Genomic DNA, 19,359 nt, shown 5'->3' on the forward strand with positions numbered 1-19,359 from the left:
TCTTCCACAGCGTGTCTTTTATCCTGTATTCCTTCTCTCACCCTAACCGATCGCAGCAGATGGCCGCCTTTCCCTGAGCCTGGTTCTGCTGGAGGTTTCTTCCTGTTAAAAGGGAGTTTTTCCCTCCCACTGTCGCCAAAGTGCTTGCTCATAGGGGGTCATATGATTGTTGGGTTTTTCCTCTGTATGTATTATTGTAGGGTCTACCTTATAATATAAAGTGCCTTGAGGCGACTGTTGTTGTGATTTGGCGCTGTACAAATAAAATTGAATTGAATAAGCTTCGGTGGAAGCACAACCATCTTGGTTGATCAAAGAAACAAATAAATCACTCACATAAGCAATGCTAGTCTCGAGTGATTGAAAAGCAGGCAATTGAACTTGACATTTGACTTCTCATCCAAGATGCTTTTCACACACAGTAGCTAGGAAGAAACTACCCACAGAGACCGAAACCCTTTTCTGTATGACACTGTAAACCGGATTTTAAATGTTGAAAAGGTTGACATTTTAACGCTGAAATCTGCAGCGACTTACGGTAGTTACTTTTGGAGCCATGCATGGGAGGAATTGCAGTTTCTTAGTACTTCCATGGCTCTCGAGTTTGCGGTTACCGTTTTGCTGGTGACTAACAGACAAGCCCAATATTAGCATGTCCAGTGGAAAGAGCCAACGCAAACAAACTTATCCACAGAGCAACAGATTTGGAAAACGAAGTCTTTTAATGTGTTTTTCTTTTCCCTGAATGCACTAAGGTTGTTTTCATCACTTTTTAGGCTGATAATATTTTCAGTGTCACTGTTCTATGGCTAAACGGGCTGGTTCTTATTCAGCGACTTTTTACTCTGAGCACTCAAAGCACTTTATACAACGTGCCTCATTCACACAAGCACTTTTTTCCTATGCTCTTTCTATGGAAGTGTTTTCTGTCTAACATTCACACACTACCTGGGTTAGTATATTGCCCAAGAATATTTGTCATGCAGACTTGAGCAGACGGGCATCAAACCACCAACCTTCTGATTAGTATGTGACCTGGTCTACCTTCTGAGCTACAGACCACACAAATATCTAATGTATATCTCATGCCTATTACAGGTTACATTTTAAATATAGTAGTTCTTAGGTGTCTCTCTGCATATGTCACTGCTTAGTATTGACTCTGACCCTTCATTGTACATTTTGGGTAACATGTGCACCTGTTCCACACTGGACAAAAAAAACCCAGAACAGTTTAAAGAATGAAATTAGAGCCCAGTAAAGAATTACTAAGACAGCAAGAGACGAGATTTTTATGATGCTTTTATAAAACAAGGGAAACAAAAAGGTAATAAAGAGATTTTCAGCAGAAATAAATAGAGATAAAATGAGCCATCTGTAACACTTGAATTTGTGTACAAATAGAAAAATATCTTTCCTTGGTTTATGTTTGATTAAGGTTTATTCAGAAAAACCACATGTTTTGACTGAAACTGACTGAGAATTTAGTTCAGGCGTAAAGAAGCAAAGAAATAAAGTTTCACTTCAGGTGTGGAGTAGTGAAGCCTTTTATTTGCTCACACTGTTTTCTCCATGCTCACGCTGGTCTGAGTGGCGCTAGCGTTGGTGCATGTAGGAACGCTGTACTTGGCGAGGACAGATTTAAACTGCAGCAGCGTGGCGTCGGTTCGAACCCCCGTTGGATCAAAGTGAGTCCGACTCACTCTGAAGCCAGCTTCTGTCAGGTACTGAAGGAACTTGTTCAACCTGTGCACAGAACAAAGTATTTACAGCGAGGTGCACTCTGATCCTGACTAGTGTTTGGCCTGTTTTTGTACTTTGGTCATTAGTTTCCTATTTGTTGCAAAGTCACCAAAATGTGAAAATACCTGAATTCTTGAGAGAGTTTGGTAAAGGTCACTCACTTGGGCATATTCATGCCACGAATGCTGTGGCGATGGATGCTGTAGTAGAATGGTGGGTGATCCAGAGCGGCATCAGACTTGAGCTTTTTCACAAAGTTCCCAGATTCATCTGCAATCTTCCTCTTTCCTATGGGAAAATTCAAAATTATACCTCAACAGAAAACTGGAAATGAAGAAGTCAAAAATCATTTTTATGTAACGTCATATATGTTATACTGAATACTGAATATGTCTGAAATAATGCAGTAAAGGAAATTTTTAGGACAAAACTACAATAGTTTTTTTAATAGACGATGCCTGTAAAAAGTGTTAAAATTAAGACCAAGTAGTTAATTTATTCATCATGAATCTCTTTAATGCAGGAAAGGCTTGCACTGCCCTCTAGAGGACACATGCATGCTTAGAGTATGGCCGTGTGTGTACACAGTCTTTACTCCTTTCCCTTGTCTGCTGCAGGTTTTCACTCAGTTGTCCATGTGTGTGAAAATATTTCACACCAAGTAGGAGGCCTGAGTGAATAATGGAGGCTTAGAAAACTTTGACTCACCAGACTGATCAGCAGCACCCGACTCCTCTCCAGTGTTTAAGGTCTTAATGACAACGCCGCACTCCACTGCAGAAGAACAGAAGATCCTTTTAAGATTCAACCATGTCAACATCAGACCCATGTTACAGATGATAGATTGGTACCTTGGTTGGTGAGAGCAGACGGTCCGTGGACTAAAGACTTGAGGGTGTTGCACTCAGACTCATAGATCAGGGTTTTGACAAGCGGCTGGATATCATCCATGCTGTGCTTCACAGCTGCAGAAAGCATCCTTCTCAGAAAGCCTGTGTTAAATAGAGGACCAGACCTGCACATGCACACATACACAAACAGCTTGGTAAGTATTTGGACAATGACACTTTAACTCTTTGCTTGTGTACACAACTTCATAGGATTTTAAATGAAAGTCTTTAACAAAAGTATTAACTTTGTAGCACCATTTACATTTTGTATTACCATCTGTGTGTATTATTGTAGGATCTACCTTACAAATAAACACTTTGAGGGAGCTGTTGTTGTGATATCAGCGATTTTTCATAAACAGCCCCCCACTTTCAGAGGCTCAAACGTAATTGGACTGACTAACAAAGTTTTAAATATAAGGAATGTAAAATGTAAACAAAGCATCCTTCAAACTAAAGAAGAGAGGAAGACGGAATTGGCAGCTCGCACATCTGAAAAGACGTGCAAGCGCAGTTTGGAAAAACATACAGGTTTTCGAGCAGCACATTCTCCCATCCAGATGATATCTTTTTCAGGGAATACCTTGCATATTTAGACTTTAGATGGGTTATTTAGTCTAATTAAGGAAGGCATTAGAGGAATAGAGAACTAGGGCCAGGATGAGCCACACAGTTTTAAAATAGTTCTTGATTGTTGGTTCTTGTGGTGATATCATGCTTTTATCTCTTTCTGGACTCTTTACAAGCTTGTTTTTATCATTAAATTATGCACCCAGTTTTTGTGGGTGTTAGATGCATCCTTCAATAACAAAAATGGTTTAAAGTATCAGAATTTTGGTAAAGCATTTCTTTCACTGGCCATTAAATAATTTAATTGCCACAAAAATGTTTTAAATTAAATGTTAGCACAAGGATAAGTGGAGGAGAATGGATGTTAACAGCAAACTATTACAGCTACATGAGAACGCAGCAGTCTGTGACTGGTGTTGCTATGTGCAGTTTACCATAGAGGTCCCAGCTGCACTGCTGTTTTTCCAGGCAGACTTCCATGACAGTTGCAGGGTAATGTGTCTGAAACAAACAGGCATTAGAACACGATGATGAGGTAACTTCAGCATCTTATTAAAATTAAAATTATTTGCTACAGCTCACCAAATATGTGACAGATTCTTAAATTGCTTTAATGCTTCAATGCTTTAATGCTTCATGACGAGGCTCCGGTCCATTCGCACCAGAACCTCTCGCCATAAGAACAGTTTCTTCCCCTCTGCTGTTGGACACATGAACAATAACCATATGACTGTACCCGCCACTAACACATGACCCTACGCTGTGTCACTGCATCATTCTATGTTTGGCACTGATCACCACCTGCACTCATGCACATATCTTTCAACGTAGCACTTTTAATTCTTATCCCTAGTTTTATTTTTTTCCATGTCTATTTAAGTGCTATTTATGACAGCATGTTTGCACTGAAGCACCGCAGCAATTTCCTAATGTTGTAAACCTGCTCAACATTTGGCAATAAACCCCATTCTGATTCTGATTCTGATTTAAAAGCTTGTAAATAATCCTCTACAGTATATGATTTTCAGCCACTCACCATCCACCATGTTTCCCTGTTTGAGGAACACTCTCTCCTCACACCACTGGCAGTGCATCAGTTTTCGTAACTTCTTGGCTGACTCATCAGCTTGCACAGGACCTCTGAGGACTCTCACGACCACCAGCACAAAATGCTCTAATGCCACCGCTAGCAGCACCTCAATGCCCTTGTTGCAGCGTGCTGCCGCTCTGCAGCAGATGGAAGTTAATCAGTATAAAAAGCTGATTTAATTCTGCATCACATCCCACATTAAAATAAAAACAGCCTACCGGGCGACAGTCGCCACGACCATTCGTGCTGCCAACTCCTTGTAGTATTCGGTACGTACAATGTGGCAGCCATAGTGACGCAGGGTGACGTTGGGTGACTTGGCATAAAGGGAGCTCGTGTCTGTGGATGTCACAGAGATGATGCCCAGGTTTCGGACGTTTCTGAAGGCAGCATCCAAGTAGTTCACTGCCGTACCGAATGGATCTAGGTGACTGAAACATTCATGAAATAGAAAGTAGAAATTTTTTAATGACATTCTGACAGAATTGGGACCTCCCATAAACCCATAACACAGACTGTATTTAGATTCATAACATGAAAACCCTACAAAGATGAAGCTATAGTCAAAGATTATATTGAAATAGGGTCATAACCACTTTGAAAGGGAACCTGTTGTTTTGAAACTGGACAAGATGAGAAATAAATGTTTCCAATTCAACTAAGAAACTAAGAGACACTTAAAACTTATGTAGTTGTTCATCACAAGTTAGACTCAACCTGAACGATCGCATTTTGACTAACTGGATCAAAATAAATGTCATGTTAAATGAAACTTGAAACTAGGGATTGAGTCTATAAACACTTCAGTTACAGTAACTGAGTAACTGAGGTTAACTTTTATGACTCAGCGTTACTAACTTGCCATGTAAAAGATACCCTGCACACTTACATGTAGTCAAAAGGTCGCAGGTGCATGATGACATTAGCATCCATTTTGACGACCTCAACAGTAGCAATGGGCACTCCTTCGACCTCATCGCTGGGCCCGTCAGACCCCCGGGGAACTCGCATGCCTCCGTCCACTCGGATGTTGTTTAGCTTGCAGTTCTCTTTGATCATTTTGACACATGTCTCACTGATATCTGTTATAGTAACTCTCACAGCATTAAGAAGATGCTTCGCCCACTGGAGGCCCATGATGCCTGAAAGGTGGCAAAGAAGAAATGTTGTGGAATTTCATTGCTGATTAGCTAATACTGCTGAGACATGATGTAAATTTACTTTCTGTGTCACTGCAAAGAACAAACAGCCTTCCAGCCTCTTAATAACTGATTTGAACTAAACTAAGCTTAATGAATAGAATTTTTATAGGAAAAATAAACAAGATTATGCTAAAACTTCTGTTATTTTATAGTTTGTTTGTTTTTTAAGGTTTTGGTTTGAACTCCTGACTAAAATGAAACTCTTCCGTGGAGTTCTGTACATTTCATACTCACCTGTGGCTCCAAAAGCATCCAGACACTCAACAGGGTTTCTCTCCTCGGCCAAAACAGCCAGCGAACAAAACACCAGCTGCCTGAAACAAAACCCCACAAATTCCACTTTAATTTCTCAACATCAGAGACATACTGGACATATTTTAACAAGAGCTCATCTCCACCTGTTGGGCTTCATCTTGCGATTGAAGTAGGTGTCACTCTTCTGCGGAGTGGTGTGGTTTGGGAGGAGCTGAACATTTGTTCCGAGTTCTTTCATGATTTCGTAGGCTTGACCTGACGGACCTGTTTGCACAATAAAGCAGACGGAGAGATCAGTTCTTTATCACTAATACCTTGTGATTTTGCAGAACAAAAACAGGACCTTTAACAGCTGTGTTGCATTTAAAACCCTGAAATTAAGCTGCAGACAGCTAAAATAAATAACAGACAATTTACATTCAAAAACAATTTGGAAAATTGACTCAATAAATAACTTTATAAGCCATTGGTCCCTGTGATGGCCAAACCCATGGCCAAAGTCGGTAACTCTTGTGTATTTTCATTTCTTTATTTAAACACAATAACACGCGTTGGTTTCCAATAAGTTTGTTGATTGGTTTGGATACATTTGTTCTATTTGTAAGCGCACACATTTAGTTTACTTATGCATTCATACCAGTTCATTTTGATTTTTGACTAACCATTTGTTTCTTTACTTCTTACTTGCTATGATCCAAAACCTGAGTTCATTTGTGTTTCTTTGACATTTTTTATGAGCTCAACATTTATGACTTTTGTAAATATAATTTTTGGGGGTTAAATAAATGAAAACCCTATTTTTCTAATAATTCCTGTGACGACTCCTGCTTTTTTTCAACTCGGTCCATCACAGTCCCCACCACAGTTTGTCCAGTTTTGTAGCCAATCATAGGCCCAGCTGTCTTAAACAGTCTATTCAGTTGGCAGTTGTGATGCTGCTTCCCCAGCAGACCACAGCAAAGTACACGGTGCTCACCACAACTGATAGAAAATCTCCAGCAATGTTCAGAGTGTGGATACCTAGGAACTCATATTCCTCTACCACATCAACATTCTACGCCAAGACAGACAAAAGCTGTGTAGCAATCGCTGCTTCTCTGATCTTATTCACACTGCGAGTTGGACAAAGTCTGATGTGTTCAAAGAGTAATGCTCAAGTAGTCAGCAATCCATGAGACGGTGGACATGTTTACTGAGATTTTCTTTCTTGGAGTGGGAGCAGGATTGCACTGGAGAAATCAAAGATGAAACTTTTACTATCTAGACCGAAGTAAGCTCTCTGCAGCATCGAGATGATTGTGCCGATATAGAATTATATTTGTGTCACAAATCACAAACAATCATAATCTGAGACATTAGTTGTGTTTATTTTTGAATGGTACTCCTGGTCCATCTCTGATTGTTTCTAAAATGTTAAAATTGTGTCCATTTCACTCATGCTACAACGAACAGCCATTTTTTTTCCAACACCTCCCCCCAGATGTTTGATTGGATGGAGATCTTGGAAATCTCAAGGCCAAGACACAATCTTCATGTTGCTGAGATCTTTATTGAAGCATTTTTTGTGATATGGCAGGAGACATGGTTTTGCTGAGAGAGGCCACAGTCACCAGAGAACATGGTTATGATGCAGGGCCTGCCTCTGATAGATCACCGTCTTCCCAAAGTGCATTCTGCTTTGTTCTCTTATTTATTATTATTATACTCTTATTTAATTTATCTCTTTATTTTCAAATAGCTGTACAGCACTTTGTCTGAAAGCGCTTTATAAATAAAGTTATTATTATTATTATTATTATTATTATTACTACTACAAGTAAACATGACAGCTCATGGTCAACTTCTTCAAGTGGCCCTGGGTCCAGACCTGCCATAAAACACCTTTCATTTGGGAGATTTTCTGGAAGTCATAATATAAACTTCACTTCACCTCTGAGGGAACTTCTATGATTTTTATCAATACTGCAACTGTAAACGTCAGCTTAGCTCAGTGTTTCTTACTTGGCTCTTCAAACAGGACATCTGAGGTCCCGGAGTAGCTAGCCTCAGTCTCCCCTTTGTTTACGTGGCGTTTCAAGTGGCTAATCATGTCCGTCTTCCTGGCAATGGTAACAGAGCACACTACGCAGTGGTAGTGAGCGACGTGTCTCCCAGATGCCTACAGGGAAAGAATACAAACAACAAAGTGATAAAATATAAGCCCAGATCATTCTCTCACAAGAAAAAGGAATATGCAATATGCTGATAATATGAATTTAATGTTGCTGTAGTGTCCTGTATTGCCACATTCCGTATTTTCCGCACCATGAGGCGCACTTAACCCTTGTCCTCCTGATTTCCATACACCTGTGGTCCTCAGGGGTCAAAAACGACCCGATGTCATTTGAGTGTTTTTTCAAGTACAAGGAAAATTGTCAATCAATTCAGTGTTCACCTTAGTTTTACTTAAGATCATTTTGCAATTTAGGGCCACCAGACCTTGTTTACATAAAGTATTTGTATTTATTTATATTTGTATCTGTTTTTGAGCGAAAATAAAATGAAACAATAAAATATTTAAATGTTTAGATTATTTTGACTATCTGACTAACCACAGAGTGCTGTATGTTAAACTTTAGTGAGAATGTTTTTTTGAATCATTAAAATTTTTAAATGGCAGCACATAATCACACCTGTGGTCCTCAGGGGTCAAAAATGACCCCATATGGTTTGAAGTGGATTTTTCACCCACTCGCTAGCTTCCACCTAAACATGATATAGCCATGTTCTGACTGAGAGATTTCTGAAAGTATTAAAACGTACAGCTCTGCCATCACTTCCAACATAAATGAAGACAGAAAACTAAACAGCAGTGACGTTTGTAGGGTTACTGAAGTTGGACTAGCTGGTATATATTGATTTGCTACATGATTGCTAGCGACACATCTATGTTAGCATAACATAAACAGTGAAGCTGGAGGATGATCGCTAACTTTTTTCCACTCAATAAAAGTTAACGTGAGGGTTCCTGATGGTTAGGGACAAATGCAATCGCATGGCAGGATGCTGTAAACGGACCAAAGTTCAGTCAGGAGAACAAATGAGATAATCCATCCACAATACGAGGTTAGTCATTAATATACTGCAACAACATGGGAATAGAGCAGCTGCGAGAGAATTCAGCATTAATGAATCAATGGTACAGAAGTGGAGGAAGCAAGAAGAATGAGTTAAATAAAGTTTGACTTATCTGACTGTTTTGTTTCGCTTAATGCGCCTTATGTATGAAAACAGACCCATTCATCAACAGTGTCGATGAATCAAAAACAGATACAAATATAAACCTGCCTTATGGTCTGAAAAATAGGGTACATAACCCAAAATTACTGTTTGTTATAGTATCATATCATCCCAACAGAGCAGTTTGCTCTCAGCTCCTAGTTTGGATTTGGAAGCCAGACATCCTCTCTACTTTTACGATTAGGCTTCAAACTTTCCTTTTTGATAAAGCATATAGTTAGGGCTGGATCAGGTGACCCCGAATCTTCCCTTAGCTGTGCTGCAACAGGCGAAGGCTGCTGGGGGATCCCCATGATGAGTATTTCTTCTTTCACTCACCTTTTTTGCTCACTGTGTGGTTATACACCACTCTGCATTTAATTATTATTCATCTCTGGCTCTCTTCCACAGAGTGTCTTTTGTCCTGTCCCCTCTCCCATTAGCGCCAACCGGTAGCAGCAGCTGGCTGCCCCTCCCTGAGTCTAGGTCTGCTGGAGGTTTCTTGCTGTTAAAACTTTTCCTTTTAAAAAAGTTTAAAAGTTTTTCCTTCTCACTATCACCAAGAGTTTGGTGGTCATTTGATTGTTGGGGTTTTCAACAACCACTGTATGAATAAAATTTCATTGAACTAAATACGTTAAGCATAAGGAAGGAGGCCGAGGACTAGTGAGCGTCAGAACCACTATTGAAGATGAAACAGCAAAAATCTGTAAGTACAACAAGAAGATGCCCACAATTGCTCATGTGCTTAATGAGGACCTCAGGCAGCAGAAAGAGCAGCAAGAACAGGAGTCCCCTGCATCGCATGCATCACCAGCAGATAGAAAATGTGTCTCATAGAACAAAAATCCTACCAACGCCTGGACAAAGCTTTGCTGACACACAGCACAGAGGCAGACGGCAATGTGCAATCTACTCTTACACACTGTAACGTTAAAGATCCATTTATTTTTTTCATTTCAGCACTTTAGCCCTGCACACTCAGGAAGTCTTAAAACTTGTTAATTGTTACCTGTATTTATGTTTATCTTATTAGCATTTTATTGTTTACAAAAACCTAAATGATGTGTGTATGTGTTTTGTGTCTCACATGATCTCCGCTGAGGCTGGGCTTAACATTTCTGCAGGGCAGGTGACAGATGCACATCCTGTAGCCTGTTCAAAGAAACAGTTTTCACATTTTGATACAGAAGAAGATCCCTGGAGTACAAACAGTGACCACACCCTTATCCAGGACAAATTTAAACACAAAATATGATCCAGCATCAGTCACACAGAAGAAACAACTCCTTGCTGCTGCAGATTTGAGTTGAAACCAGATGACTGCTGGTTATTGTTGTATGTGTGTCGATTTGTATTGTTCCTACCTTCAAACTCTGCATACACTTTCCAATGGAGGTTCTGCAGGTGTCGGCGGAGTTTGTGGCTGTAACAGGCCTTAAATTTCTCCTCAGGACACAGAGGACACGATTTCCGCCCAGCTTTTGAGCGAAAAAGGCAAAAATCAGCACAACACTAATCAACTGCTTTATTGATTAAAATAAATTGGTTGGTGTGTGACCTATTACATAACTGTACTTCAAATGTAAAAAATAAAATAAAATACAGGACTGAATCAATATTTGCTTTGTCCATAAATGTCTGAATGGTAAAAGCTGATACATCCTGATACAACGTCTGAAACTGTGAAAATTTTCAATCATGTAAAATCTGACACATCTGATCACATTTGACAGGACTCAAAAAAATTACTGAAGTAATTATTAGAGTATCAATAATTACTGATTCATTGTCAACTAACCTCTTAAACACATACTAATTTCAACCTTGTGCATTTACTATCAGTGTGCTTTGATGTGTAATTTAACCTCAAACCAATACTATCGGCTGATATTAACTATTTGCAAGCCCTATTAGTATCAATATTTAATATGGCCAATAAATGAACATTTTAAAATTAAACACCCTTCAACCATGTGTTGCTGTTTTTCCCAGGAAATGCCACTCTGTATATTCCCAGTTGGCAACACACGATGAGCTAACACCAGCAGAATTGAGCAAAGTGTAAATGATTAAATAAATAGCTCCACATAACTAATGTTAGGGAAATCTGTTTGTATATCATGTGTCTGAAAGAAAAAGAAACACAGCTAACATATCACAATATTGGATTTTTGAAATGACCAAATATCAGTATAACTCTAAAAATCCTCTATCGGTCGGGATCTAGAAGTAATGGTATTTGTTACTTGCTGTTTTGTTTGTCTCTCCTGTAGTTTGTGTTTTGTCCCATCTTTACTGGTCTCCCTATATTCTTATTTTTTTCATTTTACCCTCTGACCAGGATGTGCCTGAGCCTGGTTCTGCGAGAGGTCTCTTCCTGTTATAAGAGAATGTTTCCTTCCCACTTTCCCCAGGTACTTGTTTACAAGGGATCATGAGATCATTGAGGTGCACTCTACAGAAGTGTTTTTGCCTTTTTAAACTTAACAAGAATTGTTGCACATTTGTACAGCTGTTTGTATTTTCAGTTCAATATCTGTCAATTTAAATGCCTATCGTTGTCCCTTAAAGTTCACTAAAATGTATCACCCTGCACTATAAAAACAAAGAGTGATTAACAAGTATGAAATGGATTCCTTAAGAAATGATTGTCAAATACACACTGAAGGTGAGGGATTGTTATTGTGTCATTTAGCTACTTTATTGGTATTAGCTAAATAATTACATAATCAATAAGCTAACATACAGATGAGGACAATGAAAAGCTGTTCTTTTTTAAAACGATAATATTTCATAATACTCCCACCACAGTGTTTCTATTTGACGACAGTATTCTCTGAGTGTCAGCATTCTCTATAACCAAAGAGTCTAGAGCTCTTTCATCTCATCTGACCAAAGGACATATCCGTATAATCTGTCTCTAGGTTATCCTTAACATACTTCAGGCTGGCTTGAAGGCATCTCTTCTGCAGAAGTAAAGTTTTTCCCGACCTGCAACATAATGGTCCCTTCCTGTGCATAGTTGTTGTGAGTCTCCTCACTATAGTTCCCGGCTTGGCTATTATTGGTTATTCACTAGTGTCTTGGTAGTTTTACTGGAGTCTTTATACACATCTGTCACTATTCATTTTTTTATTTTTCACTTGCCTGTTCTTTACTGTGTGCCTCTCTTTGAATTTCTTCATTACTTTTCCCTCCAGTTCTTGACACTTGGAATATCTGTGATAACTTTGTATATCCATCGTTTTTTATTATTGTTTTTTCTTAAAGTATTTACTGTGTACTATAATAATAATTAATTCTAAGGAAAACTTTCTAAGGAAGTTTTGTAAGGAAAACTACTATGTTTAGAAATGCTATGTTGAAAATCTCACGGGGGGAGGGGGGGGTATCAATTTTGTTCTAATATGTAATTAGAATATATGAGGAGAGCGAGGAGGCTCTTAAGGATTGTTTTGAGTCGACTGTGTGGGAGGTGATTTGTGATGACCACGCAGAGGACATCGACAGCCTTACTACATGCATTACTGACTATATAAACTTCTGTGTGGATAACACCGTACCTACCAGGACTGTACGGTGTTTCTCCAACAACAAACCTTGGATTACCCCAGAAATTAAAACCGTCCTCAAGCAGAAGAGGAGGGCCTTCAAATCCAGAGACAAAGAGGAGTTGAAAAGGGTGCAGAGAGAGCTGAGGGGACTGATAAGGAATGGGAAGGAGAGCTACAGGCAGAAGATGGAGAACCAGCTTCAACAAAACAACGTTGGTGAAGTCTGGAGAGGCCTCAGAACCATCTCGGGCCACAAACAGCAGAACTCTCTGCCTGGGAGGGATGTGAGATGGGCAAATGAACTGAATCATTTCTTCAACAGATTTGATTCAGCCATGAGGCAGTCTGCAACATCGGCTGCAGGCTCACCCACCCCCACTGCTGCTGTTCCACCTCAGACACTTCACACCTCCTCTATTCACCCTGCTCACTCTCCCCCACCCCCAACTGCAGCATCCAATACACACTCAACACAAGGCTCCAGCCTGTCTCTCTCAACCACCCAGGTTAGGAGGGAACTGAGGAGGATTAATGGCAAGAAGGCAGTGGGTCCAGATGGCATCAGCTCGAGGGTCGTCAAGTCCTGCGCGGACCAACTGTGTGGGGTGATGGAGCACCTCTTCAACCTGAGCCTGAGGTTGGGAAGAGTCCCACAGCTCTGGAAAACCTCCTGTGTTGTACCAGTGCCAAAGACTTCACGCCCCAAGGACCTCAACAGCTACAGGCCGGTGGCTCTGACATCCCACCTGATGAAGACCCTGGAGCGGTTGGTCCTGGCTCAGCTTCGGCGCCTAATAAGCTCATCACTGGACCCACTTCAGTTTGCCTACCAGCCTGGCATTGGAGCGGATGATGCCGTCATTCACCTCCTACATCGTTCCCTCGCTCACCTGGAGACCGCTGGAAGCACTGTGAGAATCATGTTCTTTGATTTCTCCAGTGCCTTCAACACCATTCTTCCCTCGGTTCTAAAGGACAAGCTGGTGAACTCTGGAGTGGACCATCACCTCACTACCTGGATCCTGGACTACCTCACCGACCGACCACAGTATGTGAGGACTCAGGGCTGTGTGTCGGACAGGGTCGTCTGCAGTACGGGGGCCCCACAGGGAACGGTTCTGGCTCCGTTCCTCTTCACCATCTACACTGCAGACTTCTCCCACAATTCCACCCAGTGCTTCCTGCAGAAGTTCTCTGATGACTCTGCAATAGTCGGCCTCATCACTGATGGGGACGACAAGGAGTACAGAGGACTGACTCAAGACTTTGTGGACTGGTGCCAGCTGAACTACCTCCAGATCAACGCCAGTAAAACCAAGGAACTGGTGGTAGACTTCCGCAGGCACAAGCATTCTCCACTGCAACCACTGAACATCCAAGGTATGGACATTGAGGCTGTGGACAGCTACAGGTACCTTGGTGTTCATCTGAACAATAGACTGGACTGGACTCATAACTCAGACGCCCTCTACAGGAAAGGGCAGAGCAGGCTGTACCTGCTGCGGAGACTCAGGTCGTTTGGAGTGGAGGGCCCACTCCTGAAGACCTTCTATGACTCTGTTGTGGCTTCTGCTATCTTTTATGGTGTGGTCTGCTGGGGCGGCAGCATCTCTGCTGGGGACAGGAAGAGACTGAACAGGGTGATCCGAAGGGCCAGCTCTGTTCTAGGATGCCCTCTGGACCCAGTGGAGGTGGTGAGTGACAGGAGAATGGCGGCTAAGCTGTCATCCCTGTTGGACAACGTCTCCCACCCCATGCAGCAGACTGTGACAGCACTGAGCAGCTCCTTCAGTGGGAGACTGCGGCACCCACGGTGTGGGACGGAGAGATTTCGCAGGTCTTTCCTCCCCACTGCTGTCAGACTCCACAATAAAGACTTTAACTGATCAAGCACACACATCCATACATATGCAATAATACTAAGTGCAATAATCCTTTCTGTCATCGTTGTATTTTTACTCAGTTGTATATAGTATTTGTATTTGTATTCTATTTTTATCTTATTGTATATTTATTTTTATTTTATTCTACTGTATATAGTATTTTATTTTATTCTATTCTGTACAGTTGTGTACTGTATTTATTCTTATTGTATTCTAATTTTTGCCTCATAACTTTTGCACTGTCCACTTCCTGCTGTGACAAAACAAATTTCCCACGTGTGGGACTAATAAAGGTTATCTTATCTTATCTTATCTTATCTTATCTTAATTGTTCAATAACAAATCAACAAGTCTTTAAATCTGCCCGTCTGTCACTGACTGTCTAATAAAAACTAAAGAAATGAATTTACCACCACTGAGGTCAACCAGCATCTCAAGGCCCTCCAGTTTAGTTTGAATGGAGAGGTGTCTCTCTATTTGGAGAAAAACAGAACACTTGTTATATTATTACAAAGACCAGTTAAAGTTTAGTCATTATTGCTACCTGATTCAATTCTGATGAGCACAGGAATGCAGCTGTTATGCAAATCCTAACAAAAATCGAGTTGTATTTAATTACCAGCGGTTGTGATGGAGGGTTTGGCATCATCATCTGTGGCACTTTCACTCTTCAGTGTCTCCTCAGCAACAAATGGTCCATCGCCCCCATCCCCACCTTCAGAAATGAAGAGAGAGAAAAGAAAAATACTTCCTTAACTATTTTAAAGGAGTTCAATGGCTCAAAGTTTTAATTATTATTATTATTATTATTATTATTATTATTATTATTATTATCATCATCATCATTGGTAGTAGTAGTAGTATTATTATATTTACCTCTATGACCAACTTCTCCAAAACTAGACAACTAATACCAAATTAATCACTACAGGTCAGAGGAAAATGATGGAAATTCGATTTTATGATTTTATTTCAATAAAAATAAAAAATATTTGACATCGTTTCACAAAACCTGAGAACAATAAAGTTAAGGAGTTGCCACTGAAGTTTACTCCCCACTTAAATTTGAATGCACTTAAAGAAAAAAAAACAGCTCATTAAAAGAACATTTGGATTTTTCTCTACCACACACAACTGTTAAGTATGTCAGGCATAAGCATTTCAGATAAATGTCAGCAGAATACACTTTTTAAAAAAGTTACTAACAGACTTCTTTGAAGAGAAAGAAAAGCTTAACTTAAAAACAACATTAACAAGAACAAGAATAACATCACATCATGTTTCCAGACAGAGTTTCTTTATGTTTTACCCATTTGTGCTTCATCTGGCTTTATCTGTGGTTCTGATGCACATTTAAGGAACAAGTGATCAACACGAGGCCCTCGCTAATCCTCTCAGACACTTGGGTTAGGCCTTTGTGAATCTTGAAACCCTTCTCCAATGTTATCCTTTTTCCAGGTATAAATGTAGGTATACAGTTTGTCCTTCAAGTGTTGTTGTTCCATCCACTGCCAAGCTTATCATTTTAGTCATTTCCATTTTTGTTTCATGGTTTAATGCCATGTGGTCCACAATTAAGTCTTCTTGCACTTCTTGTAGCCATAAATGGGTGGATCCAAACCACTATGTAGAGACTTGTCAAGACCCAAATACAGAGAACTGCAATAATGCAATCTAGAGGTGATGACGGCATGAATACGTTTTTCAATGTGTTTTGGGGGACGACAGGATTTTGCTTTGGTAATTTCATGTAATGGCGAAAACTAGTCAACTGCTTGTATAATTTAAAATAAATATTTAGAAACATTAAAGATTTCTAACAGTAGAAGAACAATAAGAAGGAAGTGGGCAAAGTGAACTCATCCATAGGGGTATTATTCTGAAGCCTTGTTTTCATTAAGGGTAAGAACATTTTGTGTTTACTGATCTTTGGCATCTTGTAGGCAGTTATATAGTAAAACTTAATTTGTTACAGAGTCAGCAAAAACAAGTCACTCACTATGTGCTCACAGCACAACAAAGACAGTGTTATTGTGGGGCTCAGTGTGAGGACTGAGCGAAATTTCAGGACAGAGCCGATGTTTTGGCACTGCAATAACAACTTGAGCCATCCACTTGAAGTGCAGATGACTCACTCGCCTGATAACGTAACTGGTTTAAATATTCTCCTCCTGAAAGTGAAACTCCATATTTCAGCCACAAAACTCCTCCTGTTCACAACTTTCAATCACAAAACTAACACTGGGACTCTTTAAAGCCATGAGCTTTTCAACTTCAAAAGGCAGCTTAGACATTTGTAAATATGGCCCTAAAAGTTCCTCTATCTTTAAAATTCCAACCTTTGGAACAAAGGGATATTTGTCCACAGGCTGACCTCATTTATATGACTTCCATAAATCACTGATATGAGAACACGTGTTGGCAAATGTGCATCTTGTAGTCCATCTTCTGCCCATTGTAGTTTTAATCCATCTGTCCTTAACAATGTGACACCCAGCATTACATTTTTAAGGACAATAGTGTAAGGTCATTATAATTAACAACACAAGGCTCTTGTCTTTACCCAAGTTCTTAGCAATTCTCCTAGCCACCTTTCCTTTCCTTGAAAAGAGTTACAGTCGAAATGTGGAGATTACTCTTGTTGTTTCAGGACAAACTGCCACAATTGCGATACCCTCTGAGGGTCGAGGGTAAAGCAGCTGTAATCTAATCATCTTTTTGATGTTTTCCAAAAAAAACTAAATTTTGACTTTTATCTCAAAATAGAATTACAAGTCTGAAAATAGTCTGAAATAATATTTTTTTCTTAATATGACCCTAACACTCCTTCGTAAAATGCTGCCCTGCTTTTTTTTTTGTTAAATGTGAAACAGTGAATCTCAGGAAGCCAACATCTATCAGGTTAATATTTGACCAAATGACGAATGCTTACACTGGCAACATTAAAGCAAAGTTTTTCTGTCTTTAAGCATTTTTATCCAATAAAAGGTAGAAATAATGGAATTCTTTATCGTTACTGGAGTTATAGCAGAAACTGTTTTTATTGAAGGTTAAACTAAACTGTGGATGAATGCATCTGGACTCTTTGCTATCTGGGTCCATCAGTAAACTGTGTCTGATCAGTCTCTGCATTTCATCTTCACTTTCTCTCTCTTGCATTTTGACCTTTCAGGTTTCAGCTGAATCATTAGATCTAAAATCAAACGTAGAATTAGGATTCAAATTCATCTAATGAAAGTTCAAGCTGGCTAAATATGGATATTAAATTAAAATGATACATTTTGGATCTAACTCAGGATGAACTTACTCAGAGTTAGTTGACTGAACTTACTCTGATCAGCTGTTCTGGAGCAACCCGGAGTTGCCGATCATAAAGTTGACCAACTCATATTTTATTTTTAAGCTAAGGTTTGCTGGACATGCTTCCTAGAATAGGGCCCTGAATTTGGGTCCACAGATGAAATGTTCACAAACATCACCAATGAAAACCAAAACCAGTTAAGCTGGAACACCGGTTAAAATAAATGAACAGTTTAAGCGGTATGAAGTGAGCGGCTCTGCGGTCCTGTAGTGCAGCTCCGTGATGAGACCAGGTTAACTGAAAACGCAACTCAAACCACATTAAAATCAGCAGATGTTCAAAGCCAGCTGCGCTATCTCATGCAACAGGAAGCGATAGCGGAGTACTATTACCGCCTCCCTTTTTGTCGTTGATGTTGTTGACTATTAGGTCCTATGGCGGAGCTCCATGCTGAGGCCCTCGATTAGTTCCGCAGTTATAAACTCAAACTCCCGTTAAATAGGCTGCGTAGCATTAATAATGCCTGTAGTATGATTTATGCTGCATTGTATGTCTGCAAATTTAGCGACCAAACATGCAGGCGCTACAGTTTACCCACGTTTGTTATCGACGTCCTCCTGGTGTAGCTGAGCAGCGTCCGCCTCTTTAAGCTCCGCCATTACGAACTACAGCAGCACACACAGGAAATGTTCTATTCTACGTTCTTTACGTAGGGCGCGTTGTTTTAAACGCAATTTGACATTTTACGGAAGCGCATCGCATTCACGACAGAAGCGTGATTAATACACATTTTATAATCTAAAATGAGTTACTGTTGCAAATAAAATAATACCACACTCAGAATACCTGACAACGTGCTGAGGATAACCAGATACCTTCAGTGTCAAATTATGCAAGTAGCCTATAGAAAGTGAAGAAGAACTCTTACTGGTTCATTTCAATGATGTTGACAAAAAGAATTACAAGATCAGAATATTTGTAATTATGACATACCTAATTATAAGATAATGTCTCCAAACAGGTTTTCCGTTTTTGTTGCAATATTTTGTCATGGAATTTTATTATTAAACTGACTGTTAAAAAATGAAATGATTAATGTAATGGCTAAAGGAATGAACCACCCATTCATATGGCAAAGCAGTTTTGAGACAATTCCTAATTTTCCTAAGCAAACATGTGATAAGCATGTAATTACTCCACAAAGAATGTAAGCTTTTACACAATGACTGCAATGACTTATACATTGCTTTTGCATTAGGGTCACTACTGAGAACAGGAAGGCTGCGCAGAGCGTAATTAACACTACCCAAAAAATCACTGGCTGCGCTCTGCCACCCCTGCAGGCCATCGCCAGCTCCTCCTGTCTTGCATCCCACCACCTGTTTGACCCGCTACACACTGGCTGACTCCTCAGGTCAATCAGGTCCCACACTTCCACAAACAGCTTCTTCCCCTATTCAGACTGTTATTGTGGATTAAAGTTTTGGCCTGTCTTAGCAATGCAAAGACCCAAGCATATAAGTATATATAATATATAAGTAAGCATATCAGTATCAAGGAGAAGGCGGCACTCATACCGCTTAGTAATATCATCATCATCCTTCCGGCAG

General features: G+C 40.0%; 1 protein-coding gene across 1 annotated transcript; it reads right to left on the reverse strand.

Annotated features, from left to right (window-relative positions):
• Nucleotides 1-1,531: 1,531 nt before the first annotated feature.
• Nucleotides 1,532-18,423, reverse strand: trmt1l (tRNA methyltransferase 1-like). Its single transcript, XM_082509680.1, has 16 exons — nucleotides 18,348-18,423; nucleotides 15,068-15,163; nucleotides 14,859-14,921; nucleotides 10,376-10,489; nucleotides 10,099-10,163; nucleotides 7,752-7,908; nucleotides 5,894-6,014; nucleotides 5,730-5,809; nucleotides 5,183-5,435; nucleotides 4,512-4,724; nucleotides 4,240-4,430; nucleotides 3,638-3,704; nucleotides 2,595-2,758; nucleotides 2,452-2,517; nucleotides 1,905-2,031; nucleotides 1,532-1,746 (listed from the first exon to the last, which is right to left on the reverse strand). The coding sequence occupies exons 1-16, from the start codon at nucleotides 18,406-18,408 to the stop codon at nucleotides 1,557-1,559; spliced, it is 2,028 nt and encodes a 675-aa protein (XP_082365806.1). The 5' UTR covers nucleotides 18,409-18,423; the 3' UTR covers nucleotides 1,532-1,556.
• Nucleotides 18,424-19,359: the final 936 nt, after the last annotated feature.

The sequence above is a fragment of the Aulonocara stuartgranti genome (genome assembly GCF_965226115.1).
Source record: "Aulonocara stuartgranti genome assembly, chromosome: 17".
Taxonomy (NCBI): Eukaryota; Metazoa; Chordata; class Actinopteri; order Cichliformes; family Cichlidae; genus Aulonocara; species Aulonocara stuartgranti.

Coding starts and splice junctions, on each gene's coding strand:
- trmt1l (XM_082509680.1), bottom strand. CDS start 18,408: ATGGCGGAGCTTAAAGAGGCGGACGCTGCTCAGCTACACCAGGAGGAC. Junction 2,759..3,637: donor GTGCAGCTGGGACCTCTATG/GTAAACTGCACA, acceptor GTGCATGTGCAG/GTCTGGTCCTCTATTTAACA. Junction 1,747..1,904: donor CGTGGCATGAATATGCCCAA/GTGAGTGACCTT, acceptor TTCTGTGCACAG/GTTGAACAAGTTCCTTCAGT.